This window comes from Budorcas taxicolor, chromosome X, assembly GCF_023091745.1.
Source record: "Budorcas taxicolor isolate Tak-1 chromosome X, Takin1.1, whole genome shotgun sequence".
Classification (NCBI taxonomy): domain Eukaryota; kingdom Metazoa; phylum Chordata; class Mammalia; order Artiodactyla; family Bovidae; genus Budorcas; species Budorcas taxicolor.
Genome location: NC_068935.1, coordinates 102,131,888 through 102,157,207, shown reverse-complemented (window position 1 = coordinate 102,157,207; position 25,320 = coordinate 102,131,888). Strand labels below are relative to the sequence as shown.

Genomic DNA, 25,320 nt, shown 5'->3' with positions numbered 1-25,320 from the left:
GAAAGGCTTCCCTGATGGTTCAGGGGGTAAAGAATCCACCTACAGTGCAAGAGACACACAAGATGTGGGTTCAGTCCCTGGGTCGGGAAGATCCCCTGGAGGAGGAAATGGCAACCCACTTCAGTATTCTTGCCTGGAGAATCCCATAGACAAAGGAGCCTGGCGGGCTACAGTCCATGGGGTTGCAAAAAGAATTGGACACGACAGAGCAACTAACACAACACACACACAAGGAAAGAGGAGAGCTTCTTAACTTTTCTACCAGAAGGATTTCACTGTTTCACTTGAATTTCTATACAAGAAGAAAGTAAAGCCCAAGGCAGACTGGTAAACTGCCTGAAATGTGAAGCCACGGATTGGGGCACACATTCAAAGTCCATGCATTTAATAACCCTACCATACTCAAGACATTATGTAGTGCTAGAGATATAAAATCCGTGGTTTCTGCCTCGGAGAAGCCCATATTCTAATCAGGGAGCCAGATAACCAAGAAGTAATTAGAAAGCTAAGAAAGAGAGTTTTGATGGAGGGAGGGGCTTTAGATTAAACACAGTTGATTGAATATAAACATTTATCAATCTCCTTTCAGAAGCCATGAGAGTGAAGAATTAGGAAAGATATAAAACAAGATAAAGAAAGTGGGAGAGAATCTGACAGAGAGAGGTCTACAAAATTTTAGATGAAAACAGTTTGAAAAAAGGCAACTGACTTGGCTGTATCTTTCTTCCTTCTGCCAAGTACCTCCAGTGAGGGCACCTAAACTGAAGCAAGTAAGCCAGTTCGTTCCTGAGGGCCTTGGAAAAGCAGAAGGTAAAAGTTCAAGAAGTGAAGTTTCCAGGGACATCTGAAGGAAAAAGGAATTTACTTTTAAGAATGGGGAGGGGGGTGGGGAGCAAAGAGGAAATCCTTTAGAAGAGCAGTAAGACTCTCAGATTCTTTCTCCTCAACCAGAGGATCAGGCAATTGCCTTTTCTCCACACAGCAGAAGACTTTATGGAGAGGTTGAACTCAGGAACACCAGTCATAACCAAGAACAGAATGGGATGCTCTACCACAAACAAGGAGTAGGCAAACATCTGCACAGCCAAGGGTGAAAGATCCAGCCCTTTCCAGACTGGGCTTCTGAATACTAGATTCGAGCTTATTACCCTCAAATCCCCTCCCACAAGAGATTCAAGGAGTCCTAGGAAGAAAACTGACTGGTTTAAGGAAAAAAGAAAAAAACTACCTCACAGTTAGTTCCTCATAAATATCCTGGTTTCCCCTAATCAGAGAAACCCAGTCAGCAAGCCCCATTCGTGTCCACTGACTTTCCAATCAAGTTTTCTGTAATAGAAGCAACCTGCTCAACTATTTGTTGGAGGGCTACCTCTAACATGAAAGACAGATACCAAGACTAAGAAATGGGAAAAGAAAATCAGAAAAAACAGACAAGGTGAGGAAGATACAATTCACATATCATAAAGTTCACCCTTTTAAAGTATACAATTCACTGTTTTCTAGTATATTCACAAAGATATGTCTCGATCAACAAGCATAGTGCTTATCTAATTATCTAATTCCAGAATATTTTAATAATCTCAGAAAGAAACTCTATCCCCATTAGCCATCACTCCCTATCCTCTCCTTCCCCCTTAGCCTCTGGCAACCACTAATCTAGTTTCTGTCTCAATAAATTTGCCAGTTCTGAACATCTCATATAAATGAAATCATACAATATGTGGTCTTTTCCATCTGGTTTCTTTCACTTAGTGTAATGTTTTCAAGGTTCATCCTCATGGTAGCACATATTAGCACTTCATTTCTTATTTCTTTTATGGCCTAATAATACTCCACTGTGTACAACTACATTTTGTTTATCTATTCACCAGTCAATGGCCATCTGGGTTGTTTCCACTTTTTGGCTATTATGAATAATGCTGCTATGGACATTGCTCTACAAGTGTTTTGTGTGAATATATGCTCCCAATTTTCCTGGGTATGTACCTAGGAGTGGAATTGATAGGTTGTAGAAACTATAACTGTCTGAAGAACTGCAGAGTGTTTCCCACAGTGGCTGCACCATTTTACATTTCCATCAGCAAAGTATGAAAGATCCAATTTCTACACATCCTCACCAACATTTGTTATTGTCTGTCTTTCAGACTCCAACCATCCTGGTGCGTGTTAACTGATATCTCATTGTGGTTTTGATTTGCACTTCCCTAATGACTAATGCTATCTAGGTTGGTCATAACTTTCCTTTCAAGGAGTAAACGTCTTTTAATTTCATGGCTGCAGTCACCATCTGCAGTGATTTTGGAGCCCCAAAAAATAAGGTCTGACACTGTTTCCACTGTTTCTCCATCTATTTGCCATGAAGTGATGGGGCCACATGCCATGATCTTCGTTTTCTGAATGTTGAGCTTTAAGCCAACTTTTTCACTCTCCTCTTTCACTTTCATCAAGAGGCTTTTTAGCTCCTCTTCACTTTCTGCCATAAGGGTGGTGTCATCTGCATATCTCAGGTTATTGACATTTCTCCCAGCAATCTTGATTCCAGCTTGTGCTTCTTCCAGCCCAGCGTTTCTCATGATGTACTCTGCATATAAGTTAAATAAGCAGGGTGACAATATACAGCCTTGACATACTCCTTTTGCTATTTGGAACCAGTCTGTTGTTCCATGTCCAGTTTTAACTGTTGCTTCCTGACCTGCATTAGGTTTCTCAAGAGGCAGGTCACGTGGTCTGGTATTCCTATCTCTTTCAGACTTTTCCATAGTTTATTGTGATCCACACAGTCAAAGGCTTTGGCACAGTCAATAAAGCAGAAAGAGATGTTTTTCTGGAACTCTCTTGCTTTTTCCATGATCCAGCGGATGTTGGCAATTTGATCTCTGGTTCCTCTGCCTTTTCTAAAACCAGCTCGAACATCTGGAAGTTCATGGTTCACGTACTGCTGAAGCCTGGCTTAGATAATTTTGAGCATTACTTTACTAGCATGTGAGATGAGTGCAACTGTGCAGTAGTTTGAGCATTCTTTGGCATTGCCTTTCTTTGGGATTGGAATGAAAACTGACCTTTTCCAGTCCTGTGGCCACTGCTGAGTTTTCCAAATTTGCTGGCATATTGAGTGCAGCACTTTCACAGCATCATCTTTCAGGATGTGAAATAGCTCAACTGGAAATCCATCACCTCCACTAGCTTTGTTCATAGTGATGCTTTCTAAGGACCACTTAGCATATTCAAAAGCAGAGACATCACTTTGCCAACAAAGGTCCGTCTAGTCAAAGCTATGGTTTTCCCAGTGGTCATGTACGGATGTGAGAGTTGGACTGTGAAGAAGGCTGAGCACTGAAGAATTAATGCTTTTGAATTGTGGTGCTGGAGAAGACTCTTGAGAGTTCCTTGGACTGCAAGGAGATCCAGCCAGTCCATTCTGAAGGAGATCAGCCCTGGGTTTTCCTTGGAAGGAATGATGTTAAAGCTGAAACTCCAGGACTTTGGCCATCTCATGTGAAGAGTTGACTCATTGGAAAAGATTCTGATGCTGGGAGGGATTGGGGGCAGGAGGAGAAGGGGACGACAGAGGATGAGATGGCTGGATGGCATCACCGACTCGATGGACGTGAATCTGAGTGAACTCCGGGAGATGGTGATGGACAGGGAGGCCTGGCGTGCTACAATTCATGGGGTCGCAAAGAGTCGGACACGACTGAGCGACTGAACTGAACTGAACTGAAAGACTAACGATGCTAAGCACCTTTTCATGTTTATGGGCCATTTGTAAATCTTTGGAGAAATATCTATTTAATGAATTTTAAATTTCATTTAACATTGAATAGCCATGTCTGGTCAGTGGCTAGAGTTTTAGGAAGATGGCCAGGATTACCTCTGGCCTCTTACCTTTGTTCAAGGTCAGGCGGGGATGGTCTAAGTGACTGGAGGTCCAACCCAGCTTCATACCTCACTCTGGATGCTCCAGATGGAATAAGGAGTGAGGCAGCAAGGAGAGAGGCAAAGGAAATTGGTGCAACACCTGGAAGGAGGATGTACTTGGCACAGAGCTTGGCTCTCAAAACTTTCTGTTGATGATGAAAGCAACTCATGTTTATTGAGTGTTTACAAGGTGCCAGGAACTGTGCTTTATAGCCATGGTCTCATTTAGTCATTAAAACAATCCTATGAGGTAGATCCTATTGTCTCCATTTTACAAATAAGGACGCCTTTTTAGACAGATCTGGCAAGCAGGTCTTAGTAATTGTACTCACCATAACATTCTCCATTCCATTTCAACCTTAGAAATGTATTTTCTTCATCTAGTTTAATTGTAACAATGATCTGACAGTTCTCAATAGGGATGCTAAGTGTTATTCAGGATTCCATCATTATGTTCAGCATATACTGTACAATTCTGTATCTGCTAACCTATCTCATAGGGACATGATGAGAATTAGATGGTTTTTGAAGCAGCAAAATATCAGCACTAAATGCAAATCTGAACTCCTGACTTTGTGCATTATGGGTCAGATTTGATCATTTTTCGTTGTGTTCATCTATACCCTCCCTCCTCTGAATTGGCTCAACAACTATATGATGAAAATTGACTGTGTGCCAGATGCTGTCCTAGCTGTAGAGAGACAGCAGCAGCTATAACAGCCATGAATCCTGACCTAATGAAGCTGAAAAGATATATTAAAGAAATATATGGTTTGAAAAGTACACAAGCTCCAATAAGTTTCTGTCACATGGATGCCTTGTTGCAGTGTCTATTTCATAATGAACCTTATCTTTCCAGCAGAAGTACCCTTAAATGACACTCTCTGCCTACTAAGAAATTCTTAGTCTGAACATTATAGCTTTTCAAATGGCTTAAAATCCACGCATTTGGCAGAACTCTTCTATCGTAGCTGCTTCTAGGGAAGTAGCACCCAGCTCCCAGGCACTGCCAGCTGCCGAGGAACAAAAAGAAACTATTAAAGCTTACCTCCAGCTCCACAGGGCCGTCCCAGACTCCTGTGCATGACAAAGGAGAACAACAGAGCCAGTCACCAGAGAACTTCTCTTGCCTGAAGTGTGCCATGATTCCCCAATCTTTCACCACTACCCACCCCTGACCCCTATTTTCAGGTAGATAAAACAGAAACGATGAGGCTGTTCAGATGATTCGTGTGGGTGGCTACTGTGCTGACTGGGGCAATAAGGCTGCAGAACACTGCTCCCTCTTAAAGGGTTCACATTTTATTCACAGCTATAAATAACAGTTTAGTTCTTAAAACTGCATTTCCACACTATATTGTACAAAACAGTAAAGCTCAAGTTCTCCGGTACATGGGTTGCTTCTGACAATAGAACTAAGTAGCCACACTTTGTGGAGAAGGCAATGGCACCCCACTCCAGTACTCTTGCCTGGAAAATCCCATGGACAGAGGAGCCTGGTGGGCTGCAGTCCATGGGGTCGCTAAGAGTCAGACACGACTGAGCGACTTCCCTTTCACTTTTCACTTTCATGCATTGGAGAAGGAAATGGCAACCTACTCCAGTGTTCTTGCCTAGAGAATCCCAGGGATGGGGCAGCCTGGTGGGCTGCCGTCTATGGAGTCACAGAGTCGGACACGACTGAAGTGACTTAGCAGCAGCAGCAGCAGCCACACTTTGAGGGCTGGCCTCTGTCTGACCTTCTCTCCCTGTACCTTGCCTCCAGGATGAGTAAGCAGGGCAAATGGTATGAATTAACTTGACTGGCACATCCTAAAATGAAAGGTCTAACTCAACCATTTTCAGTCTTAAGCTCACGATTTCCTGTGTCTTACCCAGCCTCTCCTACCAAAGTAGTCAACCTGAGTTGACTGAAAGAAATCATGGGCCCAACAAACTCACCAACAATACAGCTCAGTATCATTTGGTCAAGTCGTGTTTCCTAATTTGAAACATCAGTCATGTACAACCAGGGAGTCAGAGCTGCAAAAACGACACTTTTGCCTGATCTTACTAAGAGAACTAATGGAGACTAGGAGAAGGCCTCCCCCCACCCCCACTTCCTTCGGTGGTGTGGGTAGAGAGAAGGATTCCAAGTGCATTGATAAAAACAACACTGAAATTCAGATCGTGGATTTTATATGATACTGACCACCAGTTACCTTAAAGCCTGAGAGCAAGTACAAAAGAATATTGAGGGAGGGTGCAATAAATCCAGCTAAGGATAGAAATAGCCATCCTTGGTTATGGGAAGGCTAACGAAAACTCATCCAGTAAACATCCTAAGATTACCCACAGTATTCATTATCTATGTGTTCATAAACATCTTTGTGAAGTACAAGTGACTAAAGCACTCCAGGCCAAGGATAAAAATTTTCCAAATGGGATGATGCTGTTTCAATGGCTTAGAGTACACCAAACAGCTCCAGTGAATTCCGAAACTTTGCAGTCACAAAGTGAGTTTTTTTCTTGGGGTAGTAAAAAAGGCAGCAAAAATTGGGAGAAATGAAGACTATAATATATAATAGATCACTAAGTTAGGTTACACTGGAGTACAGCAAAACCAAGGACATCCCAGTGCAAAAATCAGTGAGGAAATGTCACAGAATTGTTAAACAGGCTACCACTATTATCAAACATAGAAGGAAAGGGCACAGTAGTATATTACTTTTATTCACAAGTCTCTAGTCACTGAGCAATAATTTGACATCAGAGAGAGCAATGGGCAGGAGTAAAGGGAAAAAAATTGGTGTTTACCTATTGATTTCATATATTTGTAGTCCAGTTATTATGGGAAAGAAATCAATACTAAGGCTTCAACCTGGGCTGGGATCAGCAAACTTTTTGTGTTAAGGGTCAGAAAGTAAATGTTTTAGGCTTTGTGGACCATATGGTCTCTGCTGCAACTACTCAACTCAGCCCTTGTAGTGTGAAAGCAGTCACAGACATTATTTAAGTGGATGAGTGTGGCTATACCCCAGAAAAACTTTATTTACAAAAACAGACAGTGGGCAGACTTGGCCCTTGGGCCATAGTTTATTGAGCTCTGATCTACAGTTCTAAATCAATGCTTCTCTAATTTTAATGGGCCTCAGCATCCCTTGGAGAACTGTTAAAAAGGAAATTGCCGGGTCCCACCCCCTAGAGCTTCTGATCTATAGGGCTGGGGCCTGAGAATCTGCATTTCTAACAAATCCCCAGGTGATACTGCTCTGCTGGTGAGGATGAAGTCCACCCTTAAGAACCACTGCTCTATTCAGTTCAGTCGCTCAGTCGTGTCCGACTCTTTGCGACCCCATGAATTGCAGCACGCCAGGCTTCCCTGTCCATCACCATCCCCCAGAGCTCACTCAAACTCACGTCCATCGAGTCAGTGATGCCATCCAGCCATCTCATCCTCTCTCGTCCCCCTTTCCTCCTGCCCCCAATCCCTCCCAGCATCAGAGTCTTTTCCAATGAGTCAACTCTGCATGAGGTGGCCAAAATACTGGAGTTACAGCTTTAGCATCATTCCTTCCAAGGAACACCCAGGGCTGATCTCCTTTAGAATGGACTGGTTCGATCTCCTTGCAGTCCAAGGGACTCTCAAGAGTCTTCTCCAACACCACAGTTCAAAAGCATCAATTCACTACTAAATAGGAAGTTCAACATTTTAAGTAGCTGCCAAAGTGCACACCAGATTGACTACAAAATTCTGCCACTTGTAGTGAGTTCCAAACTTCAAAGCTCAAATAATATTCATTTAAAGAAAAGCAAGGAGAAACACACTAGACAGGATTTTTCCTTCACTGACCTCAATGTAAACATTGCCCCATTAGTGAAATACACACAAGTCTTCCTCATATGTCTTTATTCAATATTTTTCACCCAACATGTCCCAAGTCCTATAAAGCTCTAGAAATCAAATAAGAAAATCAAATCAGTTTTACAGACAATGGTAAATGAATCTTGCAAAATCAAAATATACTTAACAAAGCCCATTTCTAATTAGAAGTGCTTCATTGCAAAATAATGTATTTAATATGGTTTAAGATATTTGAAATATTATGTCATTTTGTGTTCATAAGGATCAAATGAGGTAGATCAAATATAACCTTTACTATCCTTCTTTTGCTTCCCTTGGGGCTCAGCTGGTAAAGAATCTGCCTGCAATACGGGAGACCTGAGTTCAATCCCTGGTTTGGGACAATCCCCTGGAGAAGGGAAAGGCTACCCACTCCAGTATTCTGGCCTGGAGAATTCCACGGACTGTATAGTCCATGGGGTCGCAAAGAGTTGGACACGACTGAGCGACTTTCACTTTCACTTTCATCCTTTTACAAGATAATGAAACTGAGGAAAATAAACCAAATGCTGATTTGTCACAACTAAAATTCTTTCCCTAAAATACTACTTTTTCTAGTAAGTTCGGAACTGCACTTATCAAATCCAACTTGTACATGGCTTTGCAAGACTATGTCTATGAATGTATCTTCATGGGGAAAAGGGTCACTCTAATAAGATCTTCAAGTCCATATTTACATTTATGGGGCTAATTCTGAGGCCATCCCAGCAAGTCTAACCAAGAAGCCTCAACTTTAATCAGATCACAATTTAAAACATGCTCGACCTTTAGTGTAAGTGGGTCATAGATTACAGAAGTGTGGTGATCCCTTCCCAGCAGTACAAGAGAAACACTCAGCAATGGGAGAAATACTATTAATGGAGATAATCCAAAAAATAGAGCAGCAAGCCTACAATCTCCCCCTCCACATTCCCAGGCTCTTTCTGCAACAGTGATCATGTAGTCATTTGAACAGATACTTACACAAATTATTTTTACATCCATTTTAAGAGGGAAATGCTTTTAAAAAGAAAACCAAGGAAAGGAATATAATCTACAATATGGATGGTCAGTAGAGGGTTGTTTTCCATTCTTATTGGCGTGCTTTTAAAAGTATTACACATGTTGATTATAATGTGAGATTAATTACATTGTCACTTTAACCTGTGACCTGCATATTCCAGTAATGATTTTTTTTAATTTACATGAAACATAATTAAAGAAAGTCCTTAGTGAAAATGCCCTCTTGTTTGTTTTACAAGTGTCTAATTATTTTACAAGTGACTAAATTAAAGAAAAAATATGAAAAAGATAATCTCAAACCCAGTGCCAGATACTACTGCTGGGACAAAGATCCAGTTAAGACAATATTAAGCCTAAGAAGACCAGTGAAGGTTCTACATAAAAGCTCACCATTCTGCTTTGAACTAATGGCTCAGATGAAATTCAGCAAAAACTTCTAGCCTGAATAATGCAATACAAGTAATACTGTCCACAAATTATCATAGGAAGAGATGCCTTTTACTATTCTCTGAAGCCAACCTAAGAAGTATTTTCATCAAAGTAAGTGGTCTAAATAGATTTCAACATGATCATTCTTTTACTTGACAGTGTAACATGACCTACTAGATAAAATGCTCTTCTGTATTTGTAGGTAATTTAGATTTGGTGCCCAATCATATCAGAGAATACAACTTCAGAGTCTTTCCACCTCATTTTCTTTGTGATTAAGATGTGGACACTGCTGCCATAATAAAATCTGGGGAGGTTACATAAAAGAACACTACAATATCCATAAATCCTATATATGGCTGTTTCCTAAATACATACTCTGGGATTCTCCTTGTCTCAGTTTTGAAATTTCACATAATGAACAATTAATTCATCCGTCAAATATCCAAATGCAAAGACAGAGGTTGCTACAAAATTCCCTCTTTTAACATAATCTTTGGAGCTTTTCTCAACACTACAAAAATTATAATCTAAAACAGTCTTGCAAACGATTGATGTAAATCTATAAGCTCAAAGAATACTATCTTTCCTATGTACCAAAGATACAATGACAGTTTTATTTTAAGCCACAAAGTACCCTAAATAGTATATGTCTACTACCTCAAAATATATTGTGTAAAATGGATTTCAGATACAAAAGAGAATTTTGAAGTTTTATTTATGCTACATACACCCGTGGCAGATTCATGTTGATGTATAGCAAAACCAATACAATGTTGTAATTAGCCTCCAATTAAAATAAATAAATTTATATTAAAAACAAACAAACAATGACTCTAGCAAGGGCTCTTGGTGAAGTCATAAAATATACATAGATGGCACATCATAACTCTCCAATTAGGGATGGAGATTTAGTGAGTGTTGTTCCCCCTAATTTTTTTAAAGCTATTATGTTTTTTCAAATATTCCATTTCTGACAATTTCTAGTATGTTCTCAACTCTGCTTTCTTCCATGCCATGGGCAATAAGAATGAAGGAAACAAATGTTTTCAGGCACTCCACATTTCTACTGTCTCCAGTCAGACAATAAGAATGTTAATGAGTTTCTTCCCCTTTAGCTTAGGGTCAAAAAGAGAATCCAAAAGCAATAAACACACACACGCACACAAACAAGCAAACAAACAAAACCACCTAAATGTATAGTATTTCTCCATTTAACAGTGAAACTACTTCAGTGGACCAATATCTTTATATTTTGTAGAAACAACCTACTACTATGGGGCTATTCAGACTACTATTCTCCAACCTTGAAGGTAAACAAGACTGGGAACTGGACAGTCAGCTCCAGCTTCGTTTTTAATCTATAACAGGATCAGCAAACTAAAGCCCAGGGCCAAATCTAGCCCACCACCTATTTTTGTAAATAAAGTTTTACTGGAACACAGCCACACTAATTTGTTTTCCCATGGTTGTCTTAACATTACAATGTCAGAGTCTGAGTAGCTGTGACAGATGTGTGGCTCGTCAAGCTTAAAATATTTACTATCTGGTAGTTTACAGATAGTTTGCCAACCCTTGGTCTACAAATATCTAAAATTGTTGAAGATCAGTATAAACATGTCCACGAGATAAAAGCTTGACCAACAACCTGTAAAATTTGCTTTATGTCACAGTGTCAAACAGACTCTGTAGGCAAACTCTGATAGTACTCACCTGATTAGAAAGCATTCTAACCCTCATAGACCACTGGTGGGAATGTAAAATGGTACACTTTGGAAAACAAAGAGTTACCATTTGACCCAGCAATTCCACTTCTAAGTATATACCTAAGAGAAATAAAAACAAAACTTGCACATGAATGTCCACAGCAGGATTAATTATAATAGCCAAAAGACGAATACCACCCAAATGAATTAATTTTCATTAATTAATTTTGTCATTAATTGACAAAAAGATCAACAAATGTGGTCAAGCCACACGATAGAATACTATTGGGCCTTATAAAAGGAATGAAGTACTGATAACATCTACAACAAGGATAAACCTTGAAAACCTTATGCTTAGGAAAAAGAAGCCAGTCACAAAAGGCTACAATATATTGTATGATTCCATTTGCGTGAAATGTCCAGCATAAGCACATCCGTAGAGACAGAAAGCAGACTAATCATTACCTAGGGTAGGGAGGGATGAGGAGTAAGAGTTAAAGTATTCAGAGTTCCTTTAGGGGGTGATGAAAATGTTCAGAAATGTATTACGGTCACCATGCACAACCCTGTGGCTATACTAAAAACCACTGAATTGTACACCTTAAACGGGTGAACTGGATGGTATGTGAATTATATCTCAATACAGCTGTTACTCAAAAAAAGACATTCTAGTAATCTGCTAAAACACCTAAAATCAGAATATTAGAGGCTTATACTTTGGAATACTTCTTAAAAGACAACCGGTCTCTGTTTATACTAAATGAGAAGCAGTGTAACATTACTAAAGAGCAGGCACTCAGGTCGCGTATGTTGTTGTTTAGTCACTAAGTTGTGTCCGACTCTTTTGAGACCCCATGGACTGTAGCCTGCCATGTTCCTCCGTCCATGGAATTTTCCAGGCAAGAATACTGGAGTGGGTGGCCATTTCCTTCTCCAGGGGATCTTCTTGATTCAGGGATTGAACCCAAGTCTCCTGCATTGGCAGGCAGATTTTTTTTTACCACTGAGCCGCCAGGAAAGCCCAGGTCACATTTACTAAGGTGCAAATCCCCATGTTGGCACTTATTATTGCCACTTTGTCCAGGGTAAGTTACTAATCTCCTTATTTCTCAGTTTCCTTATCTGTAAAATGGGGAGTGGGAGGTGACTGCCTCAAAAGGAAGGGTTATGGCCAAGGTTATATTAGAAAAATATAAAGAATTAAAGAATTTAACACCATGTCCAGTGCATAATGAGCACTCAAACCATAGGATCTGGGAACAACAAATTCCTAAAGTCGTCCCTGCAGAATTTAGTTTTGTACTTATTGTTTGAATTGTTATGTTACCAGTGTCACTAAATAGGAGCTGTGAACCTAAAACTGCTCTCAAAAACATAAGAAATATTAATTTAAAAAATAAAACAAAGTGAACATTTTTAAGAACTTTAAAGTGAAAGTAGCTCAGTCATGCCCAACTCTATGCAACCCCATGGACTATACAGTCCGTGGAATTCTCCAGGCCAGAATACTGGAGTGGGTAGCCTTTCCCTTCTCCAGGGGATCTTCCCAACCCAGGGATCGAACCCAGGGCTCCCACACTGCAGGCAGATTCTTTACCAGCTGAGCCACAAGGGAAACCCAAGAATACTGTAGTGGGTAGCCTTTCCCTTCCCCAGCAGATCTTCCCAACCCAGGAATTGAACCAGGGTCTCCTGCATTACAGGCAGATTCTTTACCAACTGAGCTATCAGGGAAGCCCCTGATTTTAAGAACTTTAAGATTTCTTTAATTTTCCCTACCTGTATTCCTCTACTCCTTTATTCAATCAGCACAACACCCCTGCAAGGTCTATGCTATCACCCTCATTTAACATATAAAGAAACTGAGGCTCAGAGAGCTTAACTAACTTGCTCAGGGTCACACAGCTAGAAATGAATCCCTAAATGAAAAAATGAATGAATGTTAGCACCACTAAATTTTACACACATGGTAGAAAAGAATGTTCATTTCACCGTATTATTTATGTAATAGAGCCTGTGTTTAGCACTGAGAAAGTGCACATTTGGAAATTGTTGAAACTTATCTACATAGCTGCCAAAAGTAATTTGAGTATCTCAGAGACATTCTAGAAATAAAAAATACTTATGCTGCACTTCACAATCACTAATCCATGCAAATGGCTCATGAAGCAGCTATCATTCCTTCTATAAATAAGGAGAAAATGGTGATAATGTACCCAAAGGTTACCAGATCAGATCTTAGGGGGCTGCCTTACAGTCTTCAAAGCACTGTTGATCCATATGTTTGGGGAAAAATAGATAAGGGCAAGCAGGAAGGATATGATGTTTCTTATTGGTTCTATAAGACAGCAATATTACAATGGTAATCTGCACATGATAGCCAGGGCCAGAGACCTCTGTAACTGAATTAATAACATTGTTTCATAAAACATTAAAGTCTTCATAGGGTTAAATCCATCCTAGATTTGAATATACCAAAATACTCTGAACTCAGGGTTAGAATTAGAAGCCTGTGATACAGTCAATGTATAATATTTTGTGTTATTAAACTACACCGAGAGAGGACACAATCAGCATTCTTATCTGTAAATGATTCAAATATTCAAAACAATGGTAACAAAGTAAAAAAAAATATCAAAAGAAATTTAAAAAAAAATAGAAAAAGAATGTGTAACAGAATACAAGAAGTTGAATTGCAACAATATGCACTTAGATACAAAGAAACTGGCTTAAGTATCATAAAGTAATCCTTTCTTGATGTGAATGGATGTGGACAACTAAAAGAAGGCAACGAATGAATTTAGTTGGGGGGATGGGAGTAAGAGGGGTATAAAATGGGAGGAGAGTATTACAATTATCCAACTGGGACCAAAAACCTTGAGGCATGGAAGAATTCAGTTCCCTATAGGTGAAGAATTTAATACGAGAACAGTGGTTTGAACTTAAATTTAAAGTGTCTAAAATTTACTTTGTCATTTCATTAAAAGGGGCCCATTTAATTCAAGTTAGGCACCAAGCTTGGGAATCAAAAAGACCTAACCTTAGGGAAAAAAATGGTTTTACCTAAAAGCCAGCCATCAGAATCTGCAAAACACAAGTAAAGTGAAAAAGAAAAAAAAATGTACTTCTTTTTAACCCTAACTATGTTGTGGAGAAGGCAGTGGCAACCCACTCCAGTACTCTTGCCTGGAAAATCCCATGGACGGAGGAGCCTGGTAGGCTGCAGTCTTTGGGGTCGCTAAGAGTCGGACACGACTGGGCGACTTCACTTTCACTTTTCACTTTCCTGCATTGGAGAAGGAAATGGCAACCCACTCCAGTGTTCTTGCCTGGAGAATCCCAGGGATGGGGGAGCCTGGTGGGCTGCTGTCTATGGGGTTGCACAAAGTCGAACACGACTGAAGCAACTTAGCAGCAGCAGCAGCAACTATGTTGTTGAGATAGATTTACAGAAAGACAGTATAATGGTACCAACATCCACAGAAATGAAGTCAGAATCTTGCTTTTCAGTCACATGAGGAATGGAATATTAAGCATCATATTAATATTTATTTTGATAAATGCTTTAAATAGCCTCTGTTATAGACAAGCCTATTCTTGGTCCTCAGTCAGTGCATTGGGATTTTACATTATTGATCTGCCCCACCTTGAGACTTCTGTGATCCAGCTATCCCATTTCTTCTAATTTCGTGAGTTATACTCCAAACCACAAAACCCCACTGCTAGTTCCATGAACCCCCAAGAACTCATTCATTCATAGTTTAACTTCCACAAAGTTAATTTCCAAATCTTCACTATCATTCTAGACCTCTCATTCAAACTCCACCCACGTATTTCCAGCTATGATCACTTAGAAATAGCCTGCACTCAATTCAAAGTGCCAATCCATATCAAGGAATACTGGGTTGCAGTTTAAGGGAAGACAGTTAGATATATAGATGGATATGGAAAGGCCATCAGATATACTATTTACAATGTAAAGTGAATATTTCAGTAGAATGTACAAATATGAGCCCATTCTGTTTTTAAACAAAAATCTTCCAGAAGATGTACAAAAACTGGGGACTTTCTTGGAGGTCCCGTGGTTAAGACTGCTTGCTCCCAATGCAGGGAGTGCAGGTTTGACCCCTGGACAATGGTTACCTTTGGAGAATAGAGCTATGGATGGTGGGAGAAAGGAGAGACATTCACTATTTACTTTTGTGTCATCTATATTTTAAAATTTTATAATTTTATAAACACTAATAAAAAGAAAGGTAACAGAATATTATTAAGTTTTAAAACTGGAAACATATGAACTCTCACTTTAAGTCAAACTAGTTTCAGAAGTAAAATCTTCCCAGTGTAGAAAATCAACTAAAAAATAAAACCAAAATGTGAGAGCTGTGCACCCACCCCATCAGCTTGTGCCTGGGGTTAGGTACCTGCCCTGCACTTGATTACTAACTCAGTCACTTGATTCCTTAGGTGCTCAGTGTTGACAGAGAGTGGAGACACTCACCACTCAGCAGCTGTGGTTTCAGTACACAGATTTTAGAGTCAGAGAAAACAATTTCAATATTTTATCACAGGATATAGGAATAACTACCCTGTGGAAAGAACCCCGCCCCACTCTCAACAAATACCTATCTCTGAAACCTCATTTCTTCTGGTTTGGCAACTTAGGAGTAATCAATCAACTATTCTGTCTGTTGGGGCAGGGGAATTGGAAGGGAAAAATTGGAGAGTAAAAAGGGTGGAGAAAGTTCCAAACAAATTATATTTTGGATGGATAGTTAAGATTCTACATTGCCATGGCTAAGGAATGCATAAACCTATCAGTCTGGTGGCAAACGCTGATATTTCATTAGAAAGACAAAAAGAAAAATGAAGTAAGATGAGACAATGAACCTCTGGGCTTCCCACGTGGCCCAATAGTAAAGGATCTGCCTGCCAATTCAGGAGATGCAGGAGATCCTGGGGTTCAGGAAGACCCACTGGAGTAGGAACTGGCAACCCACTCCAGTATTCTTGCCTGGAGAATCCCATGGACAGAGGAGCCAGGTGGGCTACAGTCCATGGAGTCGCAGAGTTAGATACGATTAAGCGACTGAGCATGCATGCATGGAACATCTACTGAAGAGGTAAGAAATTTAACCAAAAAGTCGAACAATTAAAATTTGCAGTAAATTCTGGAAATGAAGACATATGCCTTACTTTAAAGACACCCACTGCAGTATTTTCACAGCTGGAATCAACAGCAGACTGCAGCATGAAATAAATGGGCTTTAGAACTGGTAGGATTCCCATGTGATCTTGAGCAAGTTACTGACCCCTCTGAATCTCAGCATTTTCTGTAAAATGGGTACAATGAAAGGAGCTAGCATATGTAAAATGCCTAATATTTGAAGGCATAAATGTCCCTTCATGAAAAAGACATGTTAAGTTACAAAAGATTTTTTTTTAACTTGTGAACATATGTCAAAGTTCCTTTAAACCATTTCTGCCAGATTTAAAATGTGAAAACATTTACAAAATGCAATAATTCAAGCACCATCTCCAAAAGTGAGGTACATTTGCTTCCTTAATTTACTGAGTAGAGCTGTCACTGAGGATGGTGAAAGAATTTTCAATTTAAAGGAGCTATCTAGAAACACAATATAAGGGACATTAAGGGGCTATAGTTCGGCAGGTGAAACCATTGCAGATACGAGGTAGAAATGGAGGGTTGGGGGAAACTGCACGTGTCAAGGCCACAGAACACATCACCGTCTTGGAAGGTAAGGGAAAAATCACAGGAAATATTATGAAGACCACGTGCAAACCACACTTAAAGTCCTAAAGCAGTCTGTAGAAAGCAGACATGAAGATACTTGGAGAAGGTTGTGCACATGAGCAACTGAGAAGCTCAGTTCACTCCAAAGGGGTCCTAGAATCAAACTCCATCATCAGGGATCACCACTGCTTACCCCCTCCTGATAACACCTGCCGTCTGGAGGAATCTGCATGTAACATGCTTTTCCTCTGCAGGACTTCAGTTGATCCCCCACAGCTTGATCTTTCTGGGGCACCAGCACTCTAGCTGGTGATTGTGTTTCTTTTTCCCTTGTTAAATGATTGTCCCTCGGATCAAGTACTTCTTTCATGAAACATCTCATTTCTGGAAAATTCTTGGTTCCTTTAGGCTCTCACTTGACTTCATTTCCTAACATGAACAACTGGTTCACCTATCACATCTTGCTAAAATTCTTGGGAAAGATGTTCCAACATGATGTAACACCGTTCCTCCCCACAGCTCTACCCCATGGTACTAGAAACCCAAATCACTGGGCGAATCAATATATGTGAAAGCCATAGTAATTAGGACAAATTAGTAAAGCTGAATTTTTCTCTATGCTAAATTATATATTCTGCATATTATTAATCTGGTTTTTACATAAACACTGCATTTAACTCAATTCTCTGACAAACAGCACTATTGGAACTGCAAGTAGGAAATTTAAAGTATATAAACAACTTAACCATATCCTTTTAATAGAGTGTATGTGCAAACACAATCCATACTAAACTGATAGATGCCTTGCATTAAATTGTCTTCATAGTAGACAGCCATCATCAACTGTTAATTGAAGCAATCCTTGTTCTATGTTGTTCCAAGCATCAGACAATCACCATGTTAGCATTAGATGAGTGTCATAAATCAATGTAAATCTTAAAAGACCCAAAAAAATCAACAGCAAACATAGGCTGAAACAAAACTGTTAATACAATAAGGCTCAAACACACAGTGTAGAGAAAATAAAATCCATGTCTTGGTCTTTTGGCTTTGATACTTCCCCCCAAATATTTATTCCACTTTTTAAAAACTGTGAGCCTTTGAAAAGCCAGTCCCAAAATATTACATACATAACTTGAGTTTTAAACCAGTGACTCTCAATCATACCTGCACATTAGAATCATTTAGAGACCTTTAAAAAAATACCAATGACCAGAACCCTCTCCCAGAGATTCTGATTTCATTGCACTGACACAAGGCCCTCTCATTGATCTTTTTTAAAAGCTCCCCTGGTGATTCTAATATGCAGCCCGGTGGTCAACTACTACTTTAATACAGCCTTTTGGGACAATAATTGCTCTAAGGTTGATAAACATGCTTTTTGCCTTTCAATGAGATTTTATCATAAAACTACTCAATTCATTCCATAGCTAATGAACAACTGTTACATTGCAGGTTTTGTGTTAATAATAAAGAAAGATATGTAAGATATATTTCCTGCCCTCAAGAAGCTCCCTGTTAGCTAGGGAGAGTGACCCATAAATAAAAAACTGTAACTAAATATGATAAGTGCTCTTGAGATGTAAGCAAATACAGCATGCCTCACAAACTTGTATGTCATCCTTGAGCAAGGGTCAGACTGCATCATTCCAATTTTAGTTTATGTCCTACCAAAGCAGGAAAGTCAGAAGTTACAGGTTACTAAATACCCAGGCAAAAATATTCAGCCTACACAAGGCGAAAACAGTGTACAATTTGCTACTCTCTTTCACAGAAAACTGCTGTACCATGAAGGTAGGCATTTCTACATTTTAATTTGGATGAATCATTTTAAAATTTCCTTCATGTAATATTACTGATTGTGCACTTGCCTATAAAACCATCAATTTGCAAGAGATACAGTAAATGCTCACGACCATAAAAATTAGCCGATTACCTGTATTTGCATAATACCTTTCCCTTCCAGTAATTTGCTACATTTGCTAAGACAAGAAGTTTTGGGACAATGACAGCATTGGCCGTTTGTTTCAGTCACTTGAAAGATGTTACATGGGAAAATGTCATGGAAACAATAGGCGTTCAAGGACCACTTGCAAGACTTTCAAAAATAAGAAACACAGGGGGAAAGAGTTTAAATTATTAAAAAAAAAAAAAGGAAAGGCATCTCCCAATATTCATAATGAATCAGACAACTGATTCCCCGTAAAATAATGGGTGGGTGAGTGAGCAGCTAAGTAGCAAGGCAGGGGAGTTGAGTGGGTAGTCAACAGATGGGTAAAAAGGTGAAATCCATTTTAAAGCACTTCAGTGAAAATTTAAACCTGTTAAACCCTAGGGGTCAAACACAACTTGTGATGCTAATTTAGTTAGAAAAGAAGAATCACAATTCCAGAGAACTTGGATAGCAATCAAGAAGGTTTTCTGTGCAAAGTGAATGTCTTCAAGGGCTTTCTGTTTTAAATCCAGAGTTGAACAAATTCTGAGTTTAAATGCCTGCTGTCAGAGACCCTGCAAGAAAATCTCAAGTGAATTTCAATTTTCAGATCAATATATGCTGAGACAATTTACCGGAGAAAACCCTCCAACCTTTACACAGGGTGAGGAACACTATCATTATGTTCTCTGCCACAAAGCCTACCTTGAATGCATTATTTCATGGAACGACATATTATAATCGGCACTGACCAAGTCAGGTTTTGTAGGATATGAACAAGGTTTCACATTCACAGTAGTTAAGGTAGCCACAGAGGACCTATCACCTCAAAATTAGCTTGTTTCCCCCCTCCTTGTGCAGCTCTGAAGTATCAGAGGAGATGAATCTTGTTCTCCCAGAGGCATTTCCTGAAAATATTCTATCAATTATAAGTCAGCAGAATACTGATTGTGCTAATGTGATGCTGACCACTTTTCTTTTCAATATCCAAAGAGATCACATCATCACTCTTTCAGATCTCAAGGAATCAGAACTAGCCACTAACATTGATTCAATGATGCCTATATTCCATCATTATAATAGAACTAACATTTTAATCTCACATTTTCTGATTATGACTTTGCTGGCTCATTTGAATCAAATATAACTGAGACACAACAAACATCATTCCCCTTGGTACCCACACCCCCCTCCCCCACGCAATCATTTGGGGGCTTTTGGGAAACACCTTATTTACCTTGGATGCCAAGAATGAAGAAACCAAGATTTTTTTTTTGACATATTTGTCTCTCTAAAACTGTGCTATTCACATATGGCTACAAGCACTTGAAATGTGGCTAATCCAAATGAGGAGCTGAATTTTGAATTTTATTTCTTTTTAATTAATTTACATTAAATTTAGAAAGAGATAATTCAGTTATTAGAAAACTTTTAGGTATGTTTGCAACAACTTGGGTATGTGAACCTACTTTTGCAAATGCAAATTTTATGAAACCTAAATACAGAACAAGTATGTCTATGAAAATTCAGCTTAGTGTCAGAACGGAGATGTATGGTTAGTGTAAAATACACACTGGATTTTGAAGATTATGAAAGAAAAGACGTAAAATACCTCACTCATGATTTCTATACTGATTACATGTTGACGTGATATAGTCTGGATCTATTGGGTAAGAGAAAATATTTTGTGAAAATTAATTGCACCTACTTGCTTTTAATCTTTTTAATGTGGCTATTAGAAAATTTGCATATGCAAATTTTACATATAAAATTACATATGGGGCTCATATTATATACTGTACAGACTGCTCTGCTCTAGAGCACTTCCACAACCACCTTAACAGAGCACATTTGGATATTGTTCTTCCAGTAGACAAGCCAGTCATGTAACAATAGGGGCAAAGAGTAACATGTCCTTGTATCAGTTGGATCTGAGGAAAGTATGTAGCAAGCTTTACCCACAATCTCACCATGTGAGGCAACACTGTAATACCTCAACATGGAGGGAAATTAGTGAGTTATCCACACTTAAACAAATCGAAATCCAGTACTGCAGACAACTTAAAAAAGAGATTGAGCCAACTGCTCTAAGGTCTTGGTTTCATTTCCCAACTGCGGACCTTAAAATAGACAATAAAGCACCACTTCCAAAAAGAGGTAAAATATTTCAACGGTAGCTATCTACCAATCCTTAAAAACTAGGCAAAAAATTTCTCTTCAATTTTATCTCCTCAACTTCTAAAGCCACAGAATACACGCTGAACTAGGAAATCAACTTCAGATCGCCAGCATTTCCCTCACAAGCAAATTAGCAGGATTGTGCACTTGGAATACTGTTTGACAAGAATGAAAAGGAAACTATTCAAAACAGATTTAAGGAATGGACAATTAGATGAAGAACTGCAGATTTAATTCTCAATCAGCCCTGTGATTAATCTGATTCCCTGCTTTTCCCTAGTGTAATTATACAACACAGATGAAAGGATGAGCATTTGGACTGTCAGTTCTATATTCTGGACCAGCCCGGTGACTCAAAGCAGACGGCGCTACCACGCTAACCACCATCCCAACAGTCGAGGGAAGCCTCGAACACTGATTTAACAGTCATTGCATAACGAGGCATTAAAAATTCGGAACCCCCCAACTCTTTCCACATTGGTCTACACCAGGTGAAGAATTTGCTGAAACCGAACGCACCCCGTCTTAAATGACCCCCTTCAATCTGGGCATGGGGTGAACACAAAGGCATGTATCTAATACCATGCACAATAGACACACACCCCACAATTTAAGACCCTGGACGTTCTTTCTCTGTCTCTCCACGGAAGCAATGAAATGCAAGCTGCTCTTTTCTTTAATGGTCTGTGGTACACGCAAGGTAACAATAAGCCCAACTGTTCCCAGGAAGCAACTATAAAATAGGTTCTGCCACGTCCCTGTGCAACCGTCAGATAAAATGCAGACAGCAGATTTCAGCCGGCCCCACGCCTCATAAGGGGGCCGACCTCGGCTCATCGGCCCCCACGGATCGCCGAGAAGCCCCCAGACTCCCGCCCGGCTGGAGGTCCAGGTACACGTCTATAAATACTCCCGGGTGAGGAGGACAGGGGAGGCGGAGGGGAGGAAGGGCAGAGGGCAGACCCGGGCGGGTGCGGGTGCGGAAGGACCCGGGCATCACTAAATGCATTTTCCCACACTCCCGCTCCCCCGCGTGGAGACTCACTTGCCGATCACCTCGCACAGCTCGTACACATCCTCGAACAGCACGTCGTCGTCGGCCATGGTCCGGAGGGGACAGTGGCCGCAGCGTGGAGGGCTCCGAAAACGGGGGTGGGGGCGCCAAAGAGCTCAGTGCCCGGCCCCTGGCTCGCCTCCTCCCCTCAGGACCCGCGAGCCCTCGGTGCCGAGGACACTCGAGCGGGGCGGCGAGGCCCGGAGACTGCGGCGCCTTCCTCAGCTGGCGACCGCCCCGGCGCGGGCGGCGGGGCCGGGGCGCAGGAGCGAGGGCGGCCCGGGCCCGGCGCCGCCCGCCCGCCCGCTGCTCCTCGCGCTGCTCGGGCCGCGCTGCCCGGCGTGCGGATCCTCGGGGATCGCGCGGTGCCTCGCTCTCCTCTCGTCAGCCCGCGCGGGCCGCGAGGCCGCGACCGTTCCCTCTGTCGAGGCTGGCTCCGGCTCGGCGCGGGGCAGCTCGGACTACAGGGGGGGCCGCGGCAGGACCGTGGAGGGAGGATCGCCGCGGAGGGAGGTGGCGGCGGCAGATCGGCGTTGGGGACCAGGAGGCGGCGGCAGAGACGCTCCCTCCTCCTTCTCCTCCTCCCGCCGCCGCTGCCGCCCGCCCGCCTGGGAGTGGGAGGGGGTCTTCGTGGGACTGGCTCTCCGTGCGGGCGGGAGCCACGGCCGCCGCCTTCAGCTCCTCCTCCGCCTCGGCCGCCGACCAGCTCACGAGCCCCGCGCACCGGCCTACAGCACACACGCGCTCCTCCCGCTCCGTCCGCGCGGCTTCCCGAACCACAGGCCCCGCCCACTCCAGCCCGTCGGGAGGCGGTGGCCCCGGGAAAGCGACCAGGCAGAGCGACGCATGCGCGCGCCGCGGGCCACGTCACGGCAAACCGGCGGGCGCCGGGAATCTACGAGGGGCGGGGGACTAGGGCGCCGGGGCGGCATCTGCTTAGGCGGGGGTGGGGCAGGGTCGTCACCCTCGCGACCGAGCCGCGGAAGGGGTCGGGGACAAAAGATCTGCACGTTCTTGGCTCTCTGAGGCGTGAGGCTCGGAAGCCGGCCGCTCCCTCCTTTTGTAACCACGCGAAGACTTTCCCGGTTTTTGCTGGGGAAGGAAGCTCGGAAAGGGTCCTAATGAATGGGAAAGCAAGAACAGAGGTGGCGAGGTTCTCACTCCAGATCGTGCTAGGCGGGGGATGCTTTTAGTGCCTCTGTCATTCCTTAATAAAAACGAGGGCTGTGGAAGAAGTGTTGTCCACCTACAAGAAAAGGACCAAACAAAAACTGTCCAGGAACGTGCAACAGCAAATGGTAATTTATAGAGACAGCTTATCCTGCATTCTGCCCCAAACTCAAATATCTATCCAGCACCTGTTCTGAATAGAGACAGTCCCGAGAGAGGTCAGTAAGGCAGGGACTTTAAATTCCTTTGTATATTGCACCCCCCTCCCCAAGTCCCCAAATACTCTGCTCCTTTTACTTTCTACAAATGTTAGGTATGTCAGTATAAAAATGCAACTAGAGGGAGTGGATGTACAGGGTCAGCCAGGGAGTGAGACTATGGGTGTTGCCGCTGTGTTAGGTTGTATTCAATATGAAGATTTCTGTTCAACTGAGCATGTGCGGAATGAGCCAACGCCATCAGACAGGTATATGCCTCAGCTGAGGACCAATAAAAAAAGTCTTTGTTCCTCTGCACAGCAGAAGTGCCCAATTAGTTCATAAGTCAGCTTTGAGAAATCATCTGGTAAAATTTTCAGTGCAGTAGTTGGAAAAAAGAAAAGAAAAGAAAGAAAGAAAAAGATAGTATTTACTAAAATGTGTGAAGGGGTGGAGACCCACTGCCTATTTTCTCTTCAGAAACATTTTCTACAAAACCTTAACCACTCCCTTAAGAGCCTGAGATTTGCCAGTGTTACAGATTTGAGTACTAGACTTTTTTTAAAAATGCAAACCAGAGGGGAAAATGTAATTATGAGAGATTTTCCTCCTTTTCCAAAGAGCGTGAGCACTCTCTAGAGAAGGGAGCATTAGAACTTGGGAAACATTGCCTCCATTGAGGGTTCCACACTTCCAAGTCACTCACTCCAAATTGGCATGTCCACCTGGTACCTAATGATTAAGATGTTACTCCATTCTGCCCTGAAGTTTACAGCAACCCTTCTCTTGTCAGTTTCACTTCCTTTCCTCAGTCTAAGTCTGAGCTATGCCAAAGCTTGTCGACTTCATTCGAGGGTTTGTTATCTTCCACAGGCACCTATGCTCAGAGGTAGACAAGAACAATAATAAAAGAAACAAAGTTGAATGAAAAAGATGACCACAGAGATAGGTTTGCAATCTGCTCATGGAATCACAATGGGTTTAGATTTGGAAAGTGCCCTAGAGGTCAGCCAGTTCCACTCTGTCATCTTTAGACATGAGGGGGTGCCACCATGATTGGTCTAACTTGGCATTCCCTGGTCACTGGCCTTGAATGGTTCAAGGTCTTCCAACCAGCACAAAGCTCAGGACCTTCCCCTTACTATGGATGTGAAGCACTCTGTTTCTCCCCACCCCATTTCCCAACCATCACACTGCCTTGAATAAAGAAGTGGACACTCTCAGTTGTTGCCAGCAGACATCTTGTACCCAGAAGGCTAGTCAGACCTAAGTTGAAGGTGGAACTGAGGGGCAACAGCATAGAGATGTTGTCAATGACATTATTAACCTCTTGTTTAGCCAACTCTCTGCCTTTTCCCATCATATAAGTCAATGAATTTCCTTACTTTCTTAATCCATTTTGAGTTGAGTTTCCTGTTACTTTCAGAGGAAGCATGCTACAAATGGTACAAAAAGATGAGAAAACAAGTTCAGAGACAAATATATGTCCATGGTCATGTACTTAGCTGAGTATCTAATCTGAACCTAGATCTCCCAGCTCCCAGTGTGCTATTCAGTGATACTTAAGTCCTCTGTAATACAAATCCCTCAGAACTTGTACCAGGCATTGTGGCTAGAAGCAGCTCCTCTGTTTTCTATAATTAAAATAACCAAGCTCTTTAATGAAGTTAATTCTTCTCTAGATTTCTTCTAAAAGCCCAATACTCTTCAAACAAATAAGTACACATATAAATGATCAGCTGTCTATAATTTACTTGTTTTCATTTCCATGAAGAAAATGTTAAAGTAACTAGGTGCATCAGTTAGAGATTGTGTTTAAATGTTAATTGAATACTCAATAACAGCAGTTTAAACAAATAGGGGGACTTAACTTTCTCGTGGCTTCCCAGGTGGCTCAGTGGTAAAGAATCTGCCTGCCAATGCAGGAAACATGGGTTCGATACCTAGGTCAGGAAGATCCACTGGAAAAGGGAATGGCTACCCACTCCAGTATTCTTGCTTGGAGAATTCCATGGACAGAGGAGCCTGGCGGACTACAGTCCATAGGGTTGCATAGAGTTGGACATGACTGAATGACTTAGCATGAACACACACA

The 25,320-nt window shown here is 41.5% G+C and overlaps 1 protein-coding gene across 1 annotated transcript in view; it reads right to left on the bottom strand.

Annotated features, from left to right (window-relative positions):
• CASK (calcium/calmodulin dependent serine protein kinase) overlaps window positions 1-21,908 on the bottom strand; it is a 377,556-nt gene extending 355,648 nt beyond the window's left edge. Inside the window, exon 1 of the mRNA XM_052662816.1 lies at window positions 21,850-21,908. Coding sequence (XP_052518776.1) covers window positions 21,850-21,908 — 59 coding nt within the window. The remainder of the gene's footprint in view (window positions 1-21,849) is intronic.
• Window positions 21,909-25,320: the final 3,412 nt, after the last annotated feature.